The 20,683-nt window shown below is 55.0% G+C and overlaps 1 protein-coding gene across 1 annotated transcript; it reads right to left on the bottom strand.

The window, feature by feature from the left end:
• Positions 1–11,134: 11,134 nt before the first annotated feature.
• On the bottom strand, positions 11,135–19,696 carry VPS18 (VPS18 core subunit of CORVET and HOPS complexes). The gene is made up of 5 exons (XM_060096634.1): positions 19,248–19,696; positions 18,104–18,245; positions 15,842–15,933; positions 13,836–15,706; positions 11,135–13,024 (listed from the first exon to the last, which is right to left on the bottom strand). The coding sequence occupies exons 1-5, from the start codon at positions 19,336–19,338 to the stop codon at positions 12,299–12,301; spliced, it is 2,922 nt and encodes a 973-aa protein (XP_059952617.1). The 5' UTR covers positions 19,339–19,696; the 3' UTR covers positions 11,135–12,298.
• Positions 19,697–20,683: the final 987 nt, after the last annotated feature.

The raw sequence follows: 20,683 nt of genomic DNA, 5'->3' as shown, positions 1-20,683 counted from the left end.
GCTGCGCTGGGCTTGCCTGGGCTACAGGCTGTGGGGAGTGGGGGATGCTGAGCGAGAGAGCTGGGCAGGTTGAGTGTGGACCGTGGCCAGCCTAGGGCCAGTGAATGGAGCTGTAATTAAGCTGTGGGTAGGTTTCTGGTCACACTCTTATTGGCTGAGAACAAAGGCCCCAAGCGTCATTGCCCAGGGGGAAGAAGAAGGAGCAGAGGGAGGGGGTGGGGTAACCCAGAACCTGCTCTTGGGCTGGGCAGCTGGCCTCCAGCTGGTCAAGGAACTCTGCAGGCACCTCTGGACGCCACTGGCTAGGTGGTAAATTCTGAGGGGCTCTAATCTGAAACTGAGAGGCCAGTGCTGATGCTAGAGGTGAAGGGGACCAGCCAGCAAGTGACCAAAGGGTCACAGGTTCATGGAGCGGGGGGTTCCTCAAGAATCCCCTGCTCCATGAAGCACACAAGAATCACTTGAGCAGGGACTTCCCTGGTGATCCAGTGGGTAAGACTCCACGCTCCCAATGCAGGGGGCCCGGGTTCGATCTCTGGTCAGGGAACTAGATCCCACAGGCCACAACTAAGGGTTCACATGCCGCAACTAAAAAAAGATCCCACATGCCACAACGAAGATCCCGCATGCCGCAACTAAGACCCGGCGCAGCCAAAATAAATAAATAAATATTAAAAAAAAAAAAGAATCACCTGAGCAGCTCCCTAGAGATTCTGATATAATTGGTCTGGGATGAGGCCTAGGAGGCACTGGTATTTTCCAAAAGCCTCTAAGTGACCCAGTGTGCAGTCAGAGTCAGAACTACTGCTCTCTGGGAGCATGCCCCTCCCCAGAGCCCATAGTGCTCAGAGGCCACACCCACTGGACCAAATGGTGCAGGTGCCCTGGGCCGAGAGGGAAATGGGCAACAGAGTCCCCTAGGCCTGGGGATGGGGCCTTTGGAGAAGTCCTCCCCTTCTTGAAACCCCCCACCCGCAATGGAAAGTTACCCAGGGAAGCAGCTGTGGGCAGACAAGGCAAGAATACTAGGAGAGGCGCACCCATGGGGTGCCCATGGCCTCTCCAGGCGCCCAGGAAGGGACCCTCCTGCCTCATCCCCAGCCCCCCAGATGGGAGGGACAGCACCCAGGAGAACAGGCTGGGGACTGGGAGGGAAGAGAGGTAGACTCAGAGCACCTGAGCTGATGGGGCCTGATCCCATTTAGGGACGTGCACCGGTCCTGAATCATTTCCCGGATATAGCTCAACAGCCCAGACTTCAAGGTTTTGGGGGGGAAATCTTTTTTCCAAGTTCCTCGATCTGTCATCCCCCTCCCCCGCCGGCCGGATAGGCCTGGACCAGTGTCCTCTCTCAGCTCCCCCTCAGCCTCCCAGCTCGGGCTTCTCCACTGAGCTCCCTGGACATTGTTTCCCGCCTCAGGAAGTCTCTGATGCCCTGCGCTGGATTTTGTTTTCCTTGTTATCGGGACAACTAATATTTTTTCCTGTGCGGAAAAAAAAGAGATTTTCCCAAGCAGATTACAGCTGTCAGTGAGGGGGGAGGGGGTTGGAGGTTGAGCCCTCCCTTCACCCTCCCTCTCTGCCACCCTTACAGGGCTGGGCTTTTGAATGAAGGAGGAAGCGCTGGCCGCAGAGCCAGCCAGGCCAGTTGGAGCCAGTGACAGCTCCGGCCTTGGCAGAAAAGTCAGGCCCCTATCCTCTGCCTGAGGGGCCCCTGCTCCCTGCTAAGAGGGCTGACCCATGGGCTGGGCCACATATCCAAGAGCAGGGAGAGGGTCCTGGGCTTGCCTTCCCTCTAGCGGGGTAGAAAGGGCAGGCCACCCCGCAAGCAAGGGGGCAGGTTCCGTCTGAATGGCGCATCCCAGGCGCGCATGCACGTGTATGCACACACAACACACACACACACGCATCCTGGGTCTCTGTATTCTTCCTTGATAAACACTCACTTTCTACATCAGGTGCTGCGGTTCTAGGGACGGGCCTCTGGGGTGGGGAGCTGCAGCATAACCACGACTGCAGCAATAGGGGCTTACCTAAGATGACCAAGTTTGTTTTCTTTCTTTCTTTTTTTTAAGTTTTTTGAAGCCAGTCAATTGCTTCTTTTATTTATTTATTTATTATTTAGCTGCACCGGGTCTTAGTTGCAACATATGGGGTCTTCATCACCCCGTGCAGGATCTTCAGTTGCGGCAGGCAGGATCTCTACTTGCAGCATGCAAATTCTTAGTTATGGCATGTGGGATCGATCTAGTTCCCTGAACAGGGATCAAACCCAGACCCCCTGCACTGGGAGCGCAGGGTCTTAGCCACTGGACCACCAGGTAAGTCCCCAAGTTTCTTTTAAAGTTCACAACAGCAGCAAATAGAAGGGCTTCGGCTGTGGGTTACTCTATTGTCTGTGGTTTGCAAATGTATTAAGAAAACAAGTCCCCCCCCCCCCAACCCTGTACCCTCCTGCAAAGTGGATGGTGAGCTCTGAGAAGGACTGTCCTACCTTCACCTCTCAGTGTGGTGGGCTCTTCAGTGGTCTGCCTGCAGGAGTGAGCAAGGCCATCTGTCTGGGGGGCTGGAGGAAATAGGAGAATTTCAATTTAGATTCATTGTTTATCTAAAAAGTAAACTGAACTTTAATAATATTTATTATGTGTTTTGACTATAGTGTCTAATCTATACATAAATATTCATAATCAAAAAAGTTTGGAGACCACCACCCCAGGAGATCAGTGAGGGCTTTATAGCCTATCAGAAGCCTGTTTCAGATTGGGTGCTGGGCGAGGGAAGGGAGCTATGGAGGAGGGGCTGGTGAGCTCTGGATGCAGAACCACTTGGGCCCGGTCAGACTCCCAGATGTTACCAGCAGCGTGGACTTTCTGGGCTATCACTACCCCTGCGGCCTCCCTTCTCCCTGCCTACCCTCTCGGGCCTGCCTATGTCCCAGTTGGGTTCTAGGACCTTTGGCTGCCATGTTTCCCACAAGGGAGAGAGTGGTCCTGTGTGCTGCTCCCCTCACCCCAGGCTGGCTGAAGTGCGGCTGGGGTCCCTGCAGCTGCCCTGTATGCTGTGTCACCCCCAGGAGAAAAGTCCCTGGCGGGAGGCGGCCCTCTGCCGGGAGGCTGTTTCCTCAACCGGCCAAGGTAAGAAGTGGGGGATTTCCAGCCCTGTCCACGGGGCTGACTTAGTGCTGGGGGCTCCTCTCCTTTCTCATGCAGCCCATGCCCGGGTGAGGACAGAAACTCCAGAGTTAGGCCCAGTTGTAGCGAAAGGGGTGTGAGGGCAGCAGAGTCAGCTAAGCCCACAAGCCTCCCCAGCTGCTACTCCCTGATCCGGAAGGAGCCAAGCCCAAGGCAGAACCCCAGGACTGCACCTGGGACCAACAGGGACCCAGTCTTGGAAGACCCCGACAGGCATCTTGGTGGGGAGTAGAACCTGGAAATCCAGAGTCACTCTTACTCATGGGCCTGTGGGGAATGACTCAAATCAATGAATGCCCCTGCCTAACCCTAGCCTTTCCTGGTTCTGGTGGTAAGGGGAATGGCAGGTCTGAATCTCACCCTTTAAGGCTCCGCTAACTGGCCGGTACTTCCAAAGGTGCTGGAGAGTCGAAGGAACCATTGTGAGCCCCTCGGGAGCTGGGAGCCAGGAGCCTCATGTCCCAGACAGCTTGCCCTGAAAGCTTGATCCCCAGGAAAGGGGAGCCATACCCTAACAGCATTCCCTGTCTTCCTGCACTGTGGTCAGCTGGGCAAGGAGGGTGGGTGTGATCCTGGGGGCTGTTTGAGAGAGAATTGGACAGTTGTGGCGACCTGGTGATGGTGGTACACACAGATGTCCCAGCTCCAGTGTCGGCTCACTTGGGCCCAAGTAATGGCTTAGGAAACAGCTAGACTCTTCCTCCACTTTCATGAAGATTCTCCTGGGCCTCAGACACTTGTGAGTTTCATTTCATTACCTGGTTTGTATGCATTTGCTGTGTGTATACATACACATGCTTGCAGGCTAGTGTGATTGAGGCGTGTGAGGCAGCGGACTCACGCAAGGTCCCTGAGCATGAGAGCATCTGAGAGGTGAAATAATAAATCCAGCCACCATCAGTGCAGGCTAGCAACATGCCATGATAATGTACATGCATTATCACCAATCTACATAGCAACCAATCCTCTGAGGAAGGTGTTACAATCTCCATTTTACAAATCAATAAACTGAGTGAAATTTAGAGAAGTTAAATGACCAGGCTGAAGTCACACAGTGAGCAAATCCAGGCGAGGATTTGAACCCAGGTCAGTCCAAGGCCAAGCCAGAGGTCTCTCTACCAGGCTCTCTCAGCATGGTCCTCCTCAATTACGCTTTATCTGTTCCTTGTCTCTGAGGCTCTGGCTGCCCTAGTCTGAGGCGACAGGCTCTTCCCCTCCCTCCCTCCCCTCCAGTCAAGGTGGCAAAGCAGAGCCTGTTCAAGGCTGTGTGGAGCCCAGACGCTGTGCCCAGACCTTCACACATCAAACCAGTGCCCAGTTCAGAGAGGGTCTGGCTGGCCCTGGGCGGGATCAGCTAGGGCAGAGCTGGGGCAGCTGTTTACAGTAAACAGAAAGCTCCCGAGGAAGGAAGGAGGGGAGGGGCTGGGGTTGTCATGGAGACAGGGAAGAGCAGCAGGGCCTCGGCCCTGATCCACAGCTACTGGTAACGCATCCCTGCCCCTTCTAGAGCCGGAGGAGGCCCGCGGAAGGTCCAGACAGGCAGCCTAAGCAGGAGAGGCAGAGGCAGATTGGGCCTCAGAGCAGTGCCTGCTGAGAACACATTCCCATCTCATTATGTATGTCTACTTATTGTTAACAATAACAACTACTGTTTATTGAGCTTTTTATTTACAGCATGCCTGACACTAGGCCCTTGAGAGTATGTTTTCTTATTTAACTCTAAAACCGGGAGATAGGCAGAATAATCATCTCTAATTTATAGATGAGGAAACTGAGGTTCAGAAAGATTAAGCCATTTGTCAAGGTCACACAGCTTGTAAGTGACGGAGCAAAATTTTTGGATCAAAAACTGTTTTACCAAGGCCGAGAGGAGCTGAGCTAGCAGGTGAAGGTCTGAGCCTCTCAGCTCGTGGGGAAACTGAGTCCCCTGGATACCAAGGGGACTTTCCCAGGCTTCTAGCGTTAGTCAAAGAGATTGCTGGGGACAGAACCCGTGTGTTTCAGCCCTAACCACTAGACCACACGGCTTCTCCATGGCTTGAGCTGGGAAGGTCCAAAGAGAAACTCCCTTTCCAGCCCCAGCCTGGATCCTAGACTCTCCCGCAGCTAACAGGCTGCCCCTGAGGAGGTCAGGACGAGCCAGGGTGCTGTGGGGGATGCTGGGGGCTTTCTGCCCACACATATGGTTTCCAGATTCCAGGGGATAAAAAGGAGGCCATTGGGGGCGGAAATGGGGGATGTGCGATGACAAATTTAGACTGATTGCTTAAAAAAAAAAAAAAAAAAAAAAGGCCGAGAAACGCTAAAACATAAAAGCAAAAAGTCCACTAGAAAAACCAAAGGGAATTATTTGATTGCGCAGCCGAGTGCCGTGAGGCGCAGCATGGTTTAATGTGGAACAGTATCAAGGGCTCTTCTAACTTTGCTCAGAGGATGGCGGCAGAGGAGGAGGGGCTCTGTCTGCTGTTGCTGGCTTCACCCCCTGGACTTTGGGACAGGGATAAAGTTGGGCACGGCACCTGGGTGGACGTCTGGAGTTCAGGAGCACTTGTTGGGGGGCTCTCCTATAAGGCTTGGGCCCTTCAGACTCCAAGGATCCTGCTGGCCTGTGGCCAAGGGTCCCCACTGGCTCACAGAGGGAGCTGCCCTAGGGGAGGCTCCAGCTGGTCTGTACTGAGAGCATGTGAAAAGATGAGCTGTAAGGTGGGGGTCTGGGGTGTCTCCGAGTTCCAGCCTTAAAGGGAAATGGCCAGGAACAGAAGGTAAAAGGGAGGACAGCTGCCTGGAATTCTGGCCTGCGGCAGGCCCAAAGGGTCAAAGGTCAAGGGGGGGACAAGGGGGACTTCCTGAGGCTCTCAGGGGAGTGCCAGCCAGCCAGGCTGTTGTGCAAGCTCTGGGCTGGACCATAAGGGCAGGCTGGCAGAGGAGCCACGCCTGGCCCAGTCCCCTCAGCCTCTCCTAACTGTCCCCTGGAGCTGGAGTAGTGCCCTCTCTCCTCCAGGAAACCAGGACCCTGTCCCCCAAGGTAGCACCCCTGTCCCACCTCAGTGGCCACATTCTATATGCCTGAGTGCTTCCTCTCTCATACTCATCCTGAACCTCTCTTCCCCAGAACGACCGTCTTTTGAGAAACCAGAAAAACCTTCTCAAGTAAGCCTCTTTCTTCCAATTCCACTCTGATTTCCCACGAGGAGATCAGAGGGGTTTGTGAGGAGAGAACCATGATAGGGCTCACAGGGTCCCAGCCCTAGAGGAACAGGCACAGAGTAAAGTGGAGGAGAAGCAAGCCATTGGGGACGTGTGGGTGCCAGGCCCCGGGCTAACCACAGATGTGCTGCACTGCTCTCCCTAAACTTCATGTGAGCCTCTCAAGGTCTGCTGTGTTTATTCACATTTTACAGGTGAAGAAATGGAGGTTCTGAGGGTGTGATTAAACTGACAGCTGGTAAATGACAGAGCAGAGACTGCTCTTTCCAGATCACCTCCCTGTCCCTCAGCTCAACCCACTTGACTGGAGGTGGAAAGCAAGCACAGTGAAGGGTCTAGGACCGCGTCTGGCTCCCAGGGGACGTGGGATCATTGCTGACCGATGCTGAATCTCATGGAGAAGGGACCGGATCCTGGATGGAGCCTCATGTCAGCCACAAATTTCTCTTCAGCATCTGTAAAATCAGGAGGTGGGATCAGCAGCTCAGTGGTTTTCAAACTTGGTTCCTGGGCATCCTGGCATCTCATAGAAATTGGGATGGAGGAGGAAACGACAGTGAGTAAGGTGATCCCTGCCCTCTGCCAGCCCAGCTCCCACCAGGGATGCTCAGCATGTCAATTTCAGGTAACGGACATCCATAAGGGATTTTTTTTTTTTTTCTTTTTAGATGTTGGGGGTAGGAGTTTATTTATTTATTTATTTTGCTGTGTTGGGTCTTCGTTTCTGTGCGAGGGCTTTCTCTAGTTGTGGCAAGCGGGGACCACTCTTCATCGCGGTGCTCGGGCCTCTCACTATCGCAGCCTCTCTTGTGGAGCACAGGCTCCAGATGCGCAGGCTCAGTAGTTGTGGCTCACGGGCCTAGTTGCTCCGCGGCATGTGGGATCCTCCCAGACCAGGGCTCGAACCCATGTCCCCTGCATTAACAGGCAGATTCTCAACCACTGCGCCACCAGGGAAGCCCCCATAAGGGATGTTTTTATTTGAATAAAGGTCCCACAGCACTCTATGGCCTCGATCTGAGGTCTCTGCAGCTCTGACCTTCCGGGAGCTGTGATCTAGGCAGTTTCAGGTCCTGGGCTGGGGAGAGAAGCCAGAGGATCTGGTGAGAGAAATGGAGTAGACCATGTCTGGGGTCCTAACCCTGGGGGAGGAAGCAGGTCAAGGTCAGAGCCATGAGACCACGCCTCGGCAGAGGAGGTGAGCTGGAGATACACAGCACCTGCCTCTCCACCTGGGAAACACAAATAGACCTTTGGCCACGGCAGCCTGGAAACCAGAAGTAGCACCCACCTTCCTAGGGGCCAAACCAATGCCCCTTTCTCCTTTTCTGCCAGGCCTGCCCGGGCTTGTTCTCAGTGGACATCGGTTGCTGGTCACCAACCTAGGGCCACCCTAACTAACCTCCCGTGACCTCATGGCTCCTACTGCTCAGCTCAAGGGCTACTTCAAGGTGAAAGCTGAGAAAAGGCAAAGCTGCTCAGGGAGAGGAAAGCACCCAATAGGGGCATTCAGCGAGCAGGGGCTAATCCCCTTGAAAGAAGAACCCTACTTTGTGCCCCTTTTATGGCCCATCCCTAGCCCAAGGTTGTCCCTCTGCCTCACTTTGCCCTTTTGGAAGCTGGGCATAAGAATGGTGTCCCTCGCCTGGTGGCTTCAGCACGTATAGCTCCCTGAATATCGTCATCTCCATGGTCCAGGTGGAGGAGAAAGCTGAAGGTGGCCCAAGGACTAGAACCATCTAGCATCCTCCTTCTGTCCTACTGCCCATCCCGGGCCTGCCTCTGGCCACCATTCACCCTCAACCTGCTGCAGGGCCCAGCCTTGCTCCACGTAAGCAAAGCTGCCAGCAGGGTCCTTTGTGGGGCTGCTCCCCTGTGGCACTCCCTAGGGGCCCCACCATGGGGCAACAGATGGACCTATGGTCTCTACAGAACAATGGTGGGGGAGGGGCCCTGGCATCGCCTGCCCCAAACAGGAAGCGCTGCATGAGCTTCAAAGAACTGGCAGGGCCAAGGGGCTGAGTGGCTGGAGCCACTGCCAGGACTGGCTGCTGCCTGAAGAGATGCCTGCCAGCCTCGGGATGCCCAGCCTTCAGTGGGGGTGGGGCTGCAGTGGCAAGGGCAGCTGGGTCTTGGGCAGAGGATGCTCTGCGCCCTCAGTGCAGCAGCCTCTGACCTGGAAGCAGGCTGAGGGAAGGGGGCTCCGACACAAGGCTGTTTCCCGGCTCTGCTGCCACCCGCCAGCGGGACTGCAGGTTCTTTCCCAGGCCACAGTGGGTCTGGCCCTCCAGCAAGTAACCGTGAGGGGCAGGGCTGGCACCAAGCCTGCCGCCCACTCCCTGCCTCCTGCTCCCAGCTGCTCTGCTCAGAGCCTTTTCCTCTCCACTTCCTGTTCACACAGGGGGGGGCGGGAAGTGGAGGGAGGAAGTTGGGGGGAGGCGTGTAGGGGGGACCCATTGAATAAAAGGAATTAACCGTTTCCCTCCTCTGACCTCTGGGAATTTCCGCCTGTGAAAGTGTCTCGAAGAATCTGCAGAGCTGGGGCAATGGGGAGGAGGTGCGCCCCTCGTGGCCCCCTCCCCTTCTCCCTCCCCCGGTGGTAGTGGCGGGGCCCGATAACTCCCTCTCGGTCCCCTAACCTTTTGTTTCCCTGGCGCCAGGGGGGCCAGCGCCAAGGGCAGCCTGGAGCCTGGAGGCCCCCTCCCAACCAGTGGGGTTGGGGTGCCCGGCCTATGACGCGAGCTCGGGGCAGGGGGGCGCTGCGCAGGAACTGCGGGAGTTGGTGGTCCTGGGGGAATGAGCTCACACCCGGGCTGGCCAGGCTCTGAGCCCCGCGCCCTCCCTGCCAGGGTTGGTGCCTTTGGCCAGTCTGCCCTGGGGACAGGAGAAGGGCGGCGAGCGGGTCACCCGGGCCTCAGACGTAGGGCGGGCACACCCTCCGGGGGCCACTCCCCCCTGGAGCGGAGGAAAGGAGCCGGTGAGTTCAGGAAGCCAGTAGACAGCGCCCCCTAGTGCCCACCGCTGACTCGGTCAGGCGGCCCCCCAGGGCCCTCTCAAGGGCGGGCCTCAGGAAGCACCTGCTCTCCAGGACCAGTGGCCGCCCTGCATCTCCCCCAGGTGGCTTCCTTGTTTACAGGCCTCCTGCCCTGATCCCAGCGTCACTGCCTGTGGCCACTCCTCCTATTTCCAGTGACCGCTCCAGGAGCAGCTCATTCATCTTGGCCCCTACCCACGTAGCTGCTCCCCCACCCCACCCCCTCCTGGCCCTCCCCCAGGCTTAGGGCCAAGGCCCCGAGGGCCGTCTCTCTCCCCTCCACTCCAGGCCTTGCTTGGTTTCCAGGGATCTAAGAGCTGTGGCTTCCCGTTGCCCTGACTCAACGGAACCCCATTCTGTTAGTGCCAGAGAAGACTGGGGCCTTTTTCCAGGAAAGAGGAAGCAGCCTAGGACCAGATGGGCAGGCTTAAGAGAGGACAGAAGGGGCAGGGGTGTCCCAAGCTGTCTTAGCCAAGTCCTCCGGGAGGAGGGAGCAATAGGGCAGTGTCTGTTTAACTAACATGTATTAGGCACCCATTATGTGCAAAGACAGAAGCCCCAAGCTGTTCTAAGTAAGCAAATGACCATGCCAGTGGTGGGCCAAGGTTTACACCTAGTACTCACTGACAGTGGGGAATACGACCCTGAGCCCTCTACTGGGCATGTCTAGGTGTGAGGGGAGCCTTAGGCCACATGGGGAGCAGGAGCCCTCCAAATCTTCCTGGAACGGGGGAAACGGAACAGGATTAGGATGCCCTCTACTCACCCAGTGGGACGCTACCCCCATTTGCTTCCACTCTGGCTTCTGGGGCAAGATGGGGAGTCTGAGGCTCATCAGAGATGGGCAGGGCTTCCCTGGTGGCGCAGTGGTTGAGAGTCCACCTGCGGATGCAGGGGACACGGGTTTGTGCCCCGGTCCGGGAAGATCCCACATGCCGCAGAGCGGCTGGGCTGGTGAGCCATGGCCGCTGAGCCTGCGCGTCCGGAGCCTGTGCTCCGCAACGGGAGAGGCCACAACAGTGAGAGGCCCGCGTACCGCAAAAAAAAAAAAAAAAAAAAAAAAAAAAGATGGGCAGCTTCTGGCCCTATCCCTTGGCAGGGGCCATGAAGAGACCCCGTTGTTCTAGTGCCTGGAGAAGAATAAACAGGGCAAGATTCTCCCAGGGCTGCAGAAGATAAAAGTCTTGGAAGAGGATTAGGCTGCAGGGGCAAGAGAAAGGCCTGCAGTCACTAGCCAGGTGACCTGACCCCAGCCTGATTCCAGGAACACTCACTTGTTATTTTGTTTCAGGCTGGGCGGCTGATAGACCACACCCATAAACCTGGGCAGTGGACTGCGAACACCAGTCCATGGAGCAAAGGGTGCTCAGCTGATGTCACGGGAAGGCCCTGCTTCAGGACTCCCTAGGGCTTAGCCTCGAGCCACAGCTAAAGAACTGTAAGCTGGGGGGATGGGCAGGTCAAAGGAGATAGATGGGGAGAAAACATATCTGCCAAATGCCATGGATGGGGGCAGTGGTAGTCTTGCCTCCATGTTGGACCTCAACATTATGGTTAAGGGACTTCCCTGGTGGTCCAGTGATTAAGACTATGCGCTTCCAATGCAGGGGGCACAGGTTTGATTCCTGGTCAGGGAACTAAGATCCCGCATACCACGCAGCTTGGCCAAAAAAAATCATGGTTTAATGCCAGACAGTGGTAGGGCAGTATCAAAACTGGGCAGAAGTTGAGAAGGCAGGGATGCAGGCTGGCAAAGAGAGGGGCAAGCAAAATCCAGCATGCGTAAGGGCCAGTGGAGGGAGGAAGAATGAGGGGCTTAGATTTATGGTTAGGCAGTGGAGATTACCAGAAAACTCCTGGGAACAACTAGGGAGGGAATAGACCAAGGAAGCACCAGTGGAGAAAGTGACTTGAGAAATCAGCGCCCCCTGCTGCCGGAGTGTGGAGGGTTCTGTGGGGAGCAACACCACCTGCTGGCCAAAGGGAAGAACAGTCCCTGCTCCTAGACTTGGGAGGGTGGGCCCTAATTCCCAACCGAAGCCTGGAGTCAGAAAGGATACAGTGGAAGGCAAAGAAGTGAGCAGAAAATGGCAAAATCATCCTGTCACATCTCCAGGAAAAGGAGCAAGGGCCAAGGCTTGAACATGCAGGGCCCTGGCAGCTTCCCCGTGACACCTTAGCCCCTCTTGGAGATCACTGACACACCACTCTGCCCAGCATCAACACAAAGCCATCAACTCCACAGTCACCAGTGCAGACAGTTTAATGCTCTCCACGCCATCACCATCTCCCACTGTCCTCCGTGAGGCCCTCTGCCCCAGGGTACCCCTCACACTGGAGCCCCAGACAGTGTGCACAAGAGCATGCCCACCATCAGCACCACCTTTCCCCCCACCCCATGCCCAGGACTTGGAGGGGTTGTCTTTTCACCTGTGGGACCTAGAAGCCAACAGAAGAGAGGCCTTCTGAGGAAGAAGAGCCACAGAGTGAAAAGGAATAATGGTAGGTAGTGCTCCGGAAAGAGAACATGATGTGTGTGAGGAGGGAAAAGGAAGAAAGAGCTGTTAGACGCAGGGGGGATGGTAATGGGGTCAGAATTCTGACTTCTCCAGGCTAAGGCCCTCTGCTGGGAAGCAGGCTGACGGCCTGGCAAAACAGCAGCTCTAAGGCAGCCCTGAAGAACAGCACAGGCAGCTGGCAGAATGCACTCATAGCTCACCCCTCGAGGACAACAGCTATAATTCCGCTCCCCCCACCACAGTCCCAGCCCAGCAGCCTCCAGGAGACCAAGGACAGATGACGCTGTGGCCTTCCCAAGAAGGGACAGCCCCCAACTGCCTGCCCACCTATCGGGGTTGACACATTCCTACAACCAACTGAGGTGCTCCTCCTCGTAGCGCTGAGGGTCGATGAAGGGCCGGTCAATAGAGCGGATCATCAGCTCCCCACAGTACACGCACTCAGCGGCCACCAGTTCATCCAGGTCAGCCTTGAGCTGTTCCCGGCTGGGCCCCCCGGTGGCAGTGCCCCCCTCGGCCTCCTTAGCCCGGGCAGAGCCCTTGGCAGGGGGTGGAGCGGCGCCCAGCTTTCGCTGTAGCTCCTCGAGCCGAGCCTGCTTGTAGGCCGGCAGGCCAGGCCGCACGGCCTGCAGCAGGCAGTCAGCGTGGAACATGTGGCCACAGAGGAAGAGGTAAAAAGGGCGGTTGAGCAGGGGGAAGTCGCAGGTGGCACATTTGTCCTGGGGCTCCACGGTGCCATAGCGGCCCCGCAGCTCCTGCAGGTCTCGCCGGATGCGCTGGGCGCTGGCCGTGGCCTCTTCCATCTCCCGCTGCAGCTCTTGGATGTGGTGGTTGTAAGCCTTCAGCGAGCTGCAGATCGCCTCCTTGAAGTGGTCGATGGTGACGAAGTCAGGGAAGAAAGGCAGCACGTCCTCGATCTTGAGCAGGGGGCAGCTGGCCAGGCAGGCCATGGCCGTCTGCACATCCTCCTCCTCCTGCACCACATGCCGAGCAATCTTCAGCCACAGCTTCTTGCGCAGCTCCTCATCTTCCTCGGGCAGGTCAGCACACTGCTTGGCCAGGTCCACGTCCACCTGTGGGGAGGCTGAGAGCGTTAGGGTCAGGCCCCACTCAGGACAGGGTCTGTGGGAAAGACAGAGGCCCAGCACTCCTGGCAGCAAGTGAGACGGGGCTTCTCGGGGCTGGGAAGGAACCTGTCTCAGTAATGGGCCTGCCTCTGTCAGAGCTACGCAAAGGCTACTTATGATGGTGGGCCTGCAATTTTAGTGAATTTACAAATCACCTGGGGAGCATATCCAAAATACAGATTTCTGGGCCCCACCCACAGACATTTTGATTTAGTAAGTCCTGGGTTCAGACCCAGGAATTCCATTTCTTTTTTGGCCTCGCTGCGTGGCTTGCGGGATCTTAGTTCCCCGACCAGGGATCAAACCCACGCCCTTGGTAGTGAAAGTGCAGAGTCCTAACCACTGGACCGCCAGGGAATTCCCTCGAATTTTAAATAGCACTTCACACAATCCTACACAGGTGACAATTCATGATTTGAGCAATGCAACTCAGCACTTTCCCCTTCTGCAATTGTGGCTAGCAGGTATGCAGAACTTACCTGTGAGGGAAGTACTATAACATCATCCCCATTTTGCGTCTGAATAATCTGAGGCAAAGAGAGGTTCAGAAACCAGCCTGAGGTCACACAGCTTAGTAAGAGGCAGAACCAGAATTCAAACCCTGACTTGAGTCTGTGTTCTTAACCTCTATACTACAGTTCCTCTCTGGGAGAGAAGCCAGCACCCCCTAGCCACAGTGTCCCTCCGACCCTTCAGCACCTGAAGCTACTGCTCTCCAGGCCCCTCTCCTGGACAGGGTCAAGGCTCATTGGCTCACCTGCAGGGCCAGGTCCACAGCCTCCTCATACAGCTCCAGGACCTTGTAGACGTGGACGCAAGCATGGTGGTGGCCATGCTCAGCACAGAGCCGCAGCGCGTACTTGAGGTCATAATGCACCCGGTGCGGGCTGGCCCCGGCCTGCTCGAGGTAGGCCAGCAGCGAGGCTGGCTGGCCTCGGGCATAGAGCGACAGCAGGTAATTGTGAATGGCCTGCTCAGTCTCACCCAGCACGTTCACGCAGAACTCCATGTAGCGGATGGCCTGGCTCACCTGCTGGGCCTCGCCACCCTGGCTATAGTTCACCAGGGCAGGGATGAGCTGCCGGGCATCCAGCCGGCTGCCCAGCTCAATCCAGGCGTCCACCAGCTGGCGAGGGATGTGACGGATGAGGATGGGTGAGAACTTGTAGAAGAGCTGGGGGTCGCGGTGGCGGGCCAGCACGGCCAGGGCCTCCTCGTAGGCCTCATGCTGGCAGTGGTATGCCACCACGCGCTCGTAGTCCTGCATGATCACAGCGAAGTATACCATGTGCTCTGTGTCCCCGTGGCTGGCGAGCAGCTCGTGGATGGAGGCCCGGCTGGCGAAGAGCCACTCCTTGTGGCGGGGGCTGCTTAGGAAGGCGCGGAAACGCTCCCGGGTTTCCCGGTAGAGGTTCAGGGCCTCAGGGTCACCCTGCAGGGCCCCGAGTCGGCTCAGGTAAAGCTCTGTCAGCCAGGCAGTAAGCAGCGTGGCCTGGGTGCGCTCGGCAGGCTTCAAACTGGCCAGTTTTCGCTGCAGGAACTCGGCCAGCGCCTCTTCCTGGTGGGCCTCCAAGAACTTGAGGGCAATCTCCTCAAAGTAGCTCTGAGTCAGGGCGTAGCAGCGGGCACTCTCCAGGTAACGATGCTGGCGGAAGCAGAAGTCGGCCTCCCGGGCCAGGACCGTGTCCAGGCAGTCAGGCCGCTCTCGACAATACTCTTTGGCCAGGTCAAAGCGGTTCATGTCCAGGTAGGTGCGCCAGACATCCCGGGCCTCCCGCTGTACCTGGTAGCGGAAGACGGCCCGCTCGGTGTGGGCCCACAGGTGGCCCGTGGAGGAGTCCTTCACCATGTGCTTCAGCGGCCCAAACTTCTCCAGGAAGTGGTCCCGCAGCACCACCTGCCCCGTCAGCGTGCACACCGCCTCCACCCGGTCCGCCAGCAGCAGCAGGAAGTGGAACTGGGTCAGGACGATGGCCAGGGGTGGGCTGGCCCCAGGACCCACCCCCTCTGGGTACTCCCAGACCCGCTCCTCGCTCAGCAGGGAGTCGGGACGCCCGCAGTCCAACGAGCCATACAACACACCATCCCCCATCATCCAGGCGAAGGCCCGGGGCGCAGAGCGCAACTTGGGGGTGTAGAAGGCCAACTCACTGTAGCCCAGACTGCTGGGGAACTCACGGAATGGGGGTGGGTGGTCAGTGTAGGCAGCAAAGAGCCCCGAGAAGCCCTGGGCCTCAGCTCCCTCGGCTGCTCGGCCTATGAACTGGAAGAGGCGCTGGCGAGTGGTGGCGATGACAAAGCCACGCCCTTCAGGGCCCCGCTCCGCCTCGAGGGAGCACACAGGTGCTGGGCCCCCTTCTTCGTTTAGCACATACAACGGACGGAAGTAGAGATCCGGGGCAGGGCCGAAAAGCCCACCCTCGCTGGCCGAGAGCTCTGCTTCAAAGATCTGGCCTTGGGCAGTGCCGACCAGGATGGGGCCTGTGCTGCTCTCGGTACCCAGGGCCTTGTTCCAGCCCACACTCTCCACCAGCTGCCCCTTCCAGCGTGCCAGGGGCCGAACTTTCTGTCCATTACGGTTCACGTAGAGGACCTCAGTGCTGCTCAGAGCGATCAGCAGGTGAGAGCCTGGAGTGGGGGAGAGCATGGCACCCTAGAGGATGCTGCCATTCCCACCCTCAGATCCCACCCACCCAGGCAGTGACCTACCCTCAACACCCCCCACCCCCTACCCCCCCATCTCAGAACTCTACCACCACTTACCAGCAGGGTCCAGGAACATCTTGTGAACTTTGGCATCATCCTTGCGCCCCAGCTCCACGTGGTTGGGTTCATTGGCTTTGCCTAAGTCGATGCTGTTGGGACAAGAGTCACAGCCTCACTCCAGAGAAGGGCAGACCCTTCTGTTGAATCACAGACCTCTTTATAATCTGATGAAAGGCACAGCCTTTCTTCCCTGAAATCTACACAGACACACAAAATTCTGAATACAATCCCAAGGGAACTCTGAAACACACGTGGGGTCCTCCTTAAGAACGCTCGGCTCTGAGAACACCCCCACTTCATTCTGAGAAGTCACTAAGCAGAAGTCTTTTCCTTCTGCTCAACATACCTCCAGTGCATCTAGGAAGATAGGCAGGGGTATCCCAGAATGCTGGGGTAAAAAGGGAACAACCAGTAGTAGCTAATGCTTACTGAGCACTTTCTATATACCAAGCACCATGCCAAGAGCTTGAGCTAGTATGACCTCAATTAACCTTCACAATAACCTTGAGGGGTGCTCCCTTAAGATTATTTCCTATTTAAGGTATTTCCCTTACTAAAGTCTTTTCAAATTACATGCTCATTCTAACTAAAGAATCAATACAACAGTGTATGAAGAAAAAGTTAATGATTTTCTTCCCAAACTCCTATTATTCCCAACGGAAAAAAACTGATGTTAACATCTTTCTCCATGTTCATAATATAAACAAGCTTATTTTATCAGTTTTTACAAAAATAGTTTCACATTGTATACATGTGTGTGTATGCATATTAATTATAATTTGCTTTTCTCACTTAATGATATTTCATGAACATCCCACTGGGTCAACAGATACAGCTAACTCATTGTTTTAATAACTGCATAATATTCCCTTTTATGGGTGAACTATAACTTAATCATTTTCCTATTGATGGATATGCAGCTTGGGTCCAGTTTTTCCTACCACAAATACTGCTGGAATCAACATCCTTGTATCTATACCTTTGCAAACTGGTACTTTTCTTTCTATGGTATGTATTCCCCAAAGTGGGATTGCCAGGTCAAAGTTATAGATATTTCAGTGTTTAACAGACATTGCCAGATTATTTTTCCAAAAGATGGTGGCAATTTATACTCTTTCCAGCAATGTATGAGAGTCCATCTCTGTGTATCTTCACCAGCATCATATATTACTGTTTAAAATTTTTGCTAATCTGATAGGTTAAAAAAAATGGTATCTTACTGTGATTTTGATTTGCATTTCCCACAGGTTGAAAATTATTTTCAGATGTTTACTGGAAAATTTGGAGTTCCTCTTCTGTGAACTGCTTGTTTATCTTGTTTACCCTCCCTTTTCTACTGAACTGTCTTTTTTCGGTTTTTTTTTTGGCTGCACCTCACAGCTTATGGGATCTTAGTTCCCCAACCAGGGACTGAACCTGGGCCCCAGCAGTGAAAGCGTCGAGTTCTAACCACTGGGCCACAGGGAATTCCCTGGACTGTCTTTTTCTTATTAATTTCTAAGGGCTTTTTAAGGAACAGGAATGTAAATCTTCAGTCATATGTGGAAAAACATTATTTTCCCACCATCTTTTGTCCTGACCTGCTTCATATGCTTTTTTATTTTTATTTTGTCATAACAGCAATCACTACGTGGTCAAATCTATCTACCTTTTCCCTTGTGGATTCTGGATTTTCTAGCTTGAGTAAGAAGGTCTCTCTTCAGCCCAAGAACATAGAAATTTATTAAATATTCTTTTAATATTCACACTATTTTTTATATTCAAATAATTATTCCACTTAGAATTCATTTTTATGATACAGAGATTTAGCTGTGTTTCATCCCAGATGATTATTCTGGATAAACAATTTTGCTGACACCTTTGTCATATATTAGTTCCATTTACTTATACTATTTATTTCCAGTTTTATTGAGATATTTTATTTCCATTTATAGTGGATTTATTTCAGGACTCTAGACCGTTCCGCTTATCTACATGACTAACTTGTGGGTTGGTACTGTCTTTAACAGATGAAGGGACGTGTTCAGAAAGACTGGGTGACTTGCTCAAGATTCCATCCCTGTTAAGTGGGAGAGCTGAGCTCAGAGTCCAGGTCCACTATGCTACACTGGTTCTCTTTAGGAAGGGATAGGATATTTCCTGAAAATTCGAAATCCACTGTTTAACCTGCCCTGAGTGGAAAAACGGCCCGGTCAGTCAGTAGTTCCAAAATACCACCAATCCACTCCCTACTCCTAAACCTTTTGGGTCCTCACTTACCGGAGTAGTGTATCCTTGCCCAGGCTCATGCAGAGCTGATTGCAGGAGACGACAAGACTGGTGATACGCTCAGAAGGGGTAAAGTCAATGCGCTGCCTCGTGAAAATGGGCACTTCCTTCTCTAGCTGGGCATTCACATATCCTAGGTGAGGAGCCAAGGAAAGGTTAGCTATGGAACAGAGGGAGGAAGGGCAACATATTCCTCTCCACCCTCCCAACATATTGCTACCCCGGGACCTTGGTTAGCCAACACTTGAATACCAATATATCAAGCAGTTTGCTAATCACCGCTACATTAGTCCTAGGCTACATTAGGGGTTCTGGGCTCTTCCCACATCTCTGAAAGCAGTGAGGGGTTGATTCTTTGAACCCCTGGGATGCTGTTACACCATGATATACCTGCTCCCAGTGGTAATGGGGTCGGCGGGGAAGGGTTGGGTGTTCTCCCTTATCAATCTTTGGCCAAGCCATCCCAGCTCAAGTAAAGCAGTCTAGTTCCGCTCTCTCCCCTCCTCCTTGCCCATGCAATAATACTCTCAGTGAGTCTCCAGAAGAATGAGGGCGGAGGGATCCTTGGGGAATGCTTCCAATCAGTTGGTTAACAAACTGCTGCAAAAATTTCCCCTCAATGCCCAGCTGCACACAGCTCTAGCAAAAGCCTAAAGTACTTCATCTTCCCCTGTTCAGTGACAAAGTTCCCTCTAGGACCATCCCTCCTGCCCCTACGACACTCCCATTTCACCAGTTCTTTGCCCACTCTCTTCCTCTCACCTCCAGAAGGGGCCTGGTGGGGAAAACACTGAATCAGATGAAGCCTATTCTCATCTGAGCCTATTCTCATCTGAGCCTATTCTCAGTTTTCCCAACTGCGGCCCTCTAAGCAAGACACTTCCTTATCTGAGTCCCAGTTCCCTCTTAGAAGGACTCTAGTGGCAGGGCCTAGATCACGCGGCTGCTCTTGCTGCTCTTTCAATCTTCGACCATCCACCAGCTGGGGGCCATAAGAGCCTGAGGAGAATCAAGGGCCTAGACCCAGACTGCACGTCCAGGAGGTGAACCCGAGCTCCTGGAGCCACCCCCTCCGCTCCTCTCTTGCAGATGCCAGGAGAGCTAAGAGGTGCAGCGGCGCCCTCACTTCCCTTACCCGAGTGGGGGATGCCGACGCTGGGGCAGCCGGGCTGCAAGACGGCCGAGCGGGAGAGGGAGTCCTCGTATTCATCCAGGATAGACGCCATGGTGCCCGGCCTGTGGGTCCTCCGTCTTGGGCCCAGGGATTACAACAGGGCTCCCCCCAGGGACCCCCGTCTCCCCGGATTGGAAGCTGCGACCCCCCAGCCTCGACAGGGATCTGACAGATCCTGGCAAGCCGCCGCCGCCGCCGACTCCTCCTCTTTAAAATCCTGAGGATCTTCTCACTCTCGCCTTATAGATCGAGAAGACCGGAGAGCTCTCCCCCTTGAATCTGGCGCAGTACTGCACCCAACTCCCGCCCCCAGGAGATCACCGGCTCACCCTAGCCGATCTCAGGTGACTCCAACCTCGCCCGAGCAGCTCAGCTGACTCCCGCCCCCGGGACGCGCGCCTATAACGTAACTTCCGGGTTCTCAGAAGCCCACGTTTGCTCCAGCAGGAACTTCGCGAGGCCGGCCCCTGGGAGGTGCGGTGAGGACTGCGGCGGGAGGGCGGGGCCGGGGTGGTGGTGGTGTGGGGGGCTGGGCAAGGCCTATCCCGCTCTCGAGGGGAGTCGGGTGGGGGAGCGTTGCACATGTCCGAGCTGTAGACAAGCTGGGTAGTGGGCGGGCCCCGTTGAACACAAGCCCCTCCCTTCTGGACCCTACTGCGGTTCCAGGCTTTGACACCAGGAGGCAATCCCAGCTCTCTCAAACCCCCTTCCCCCACCCGCCCAGCACAATCCAGCCCCAGACAAGGAGCGGGTCCCCAGCACCTTTCAGGCCCAGACTTCCCTCCCTCAGAAGACTGCTCAGCCTCTCTGTCCAGCTCCCGCTCCCACCTTTTAAAACAGCCTGTTGGGGACTTCCCTGGTAGCGCAGTGGTTAAGAATCTGCCTGCCAAAGCAGGGGACACAGGTTCGATCCCTGGTCCGGCAAGATCCCACATGCCACGGAGCAACTAAGCCCATGCGCCACAACTACTGAGCCTGCCCTCTAGAGCCCGTGCTCTGCAACAAAGGAAGCCAACACAATAAGAAGCTTGCGCACTGCAAGGAAGAGTAGCCCCCACTTGCTGCAACTAGAGAAAGCCCGTGCACAGCAACGAAGACCCAGTGCTGCCAAAATTTTTTTTTAAATAAAATAAATAAAAATTTTGGGCCTCCCTGGTGGCGCAAGTGGTTGAGAGTCCGCCTGCCGATGCAGGGGATACGGGTTCGTGCCCCGGTCTGGGAGGATCCCATATGCCGCGGAGCGGCTGGGCCCGTGAGCCATGGCCGCTGGGCCTGCGCGTCCGGAGCCTGTGCTCCGCAACGGGGGAGGCCACAACAGTGAGAGGCCCGCATACCGCAAAAAAAAAAAAAAATAATAATAATAATAATAATAATAATAAAAATAAAAATAAATAAAA

The sequence above is a fragment of the Mesoplodon densirostris genome, chromosome 4 (genome assembly GCF_025265405.1).
Source record: "Mesoplodon densirostris isolate mMesDen1 chromosome 4, mMesDen1 primary haplotype, whole genome shotgun sequence".
Lineage (NCBI taxonomy): Eukaryota > Metazoa > Chordata > Mammalia > Artiodactyla > Ziphiidae > Mesoplodon > Mesoplodon densirostris.
Note: the sequence above shows the minus strand (reverse complement) of the source record. Positions and strands in the feature narration are given on the sequence as shown.

Bases quoted from the DNA above. Each gene is read 5' to 3' on its own strand.
- VPS18 (XM_060096634.1), bottom strand. From the start codon at position 19,338: ATGGCGTCTATCCTGGATGAATACGAGGACTCCCTCTCCCGCTCGGCC. The intron at 18,246-19,247 runs GTAAGGGAAGTG...CTCCTCACCTAG, and splicing joins CGTCGGCATCCCCCACTCGG to GATATGTGAATGCCCAGCTA. The intron at 15,934-18,103 runs GTAAGTGAGGAC...TTGTCCCAACAG, and splicing joins GGCAAGGATACACTACTCCG to CATCGACTTAGGCAAAGCCA.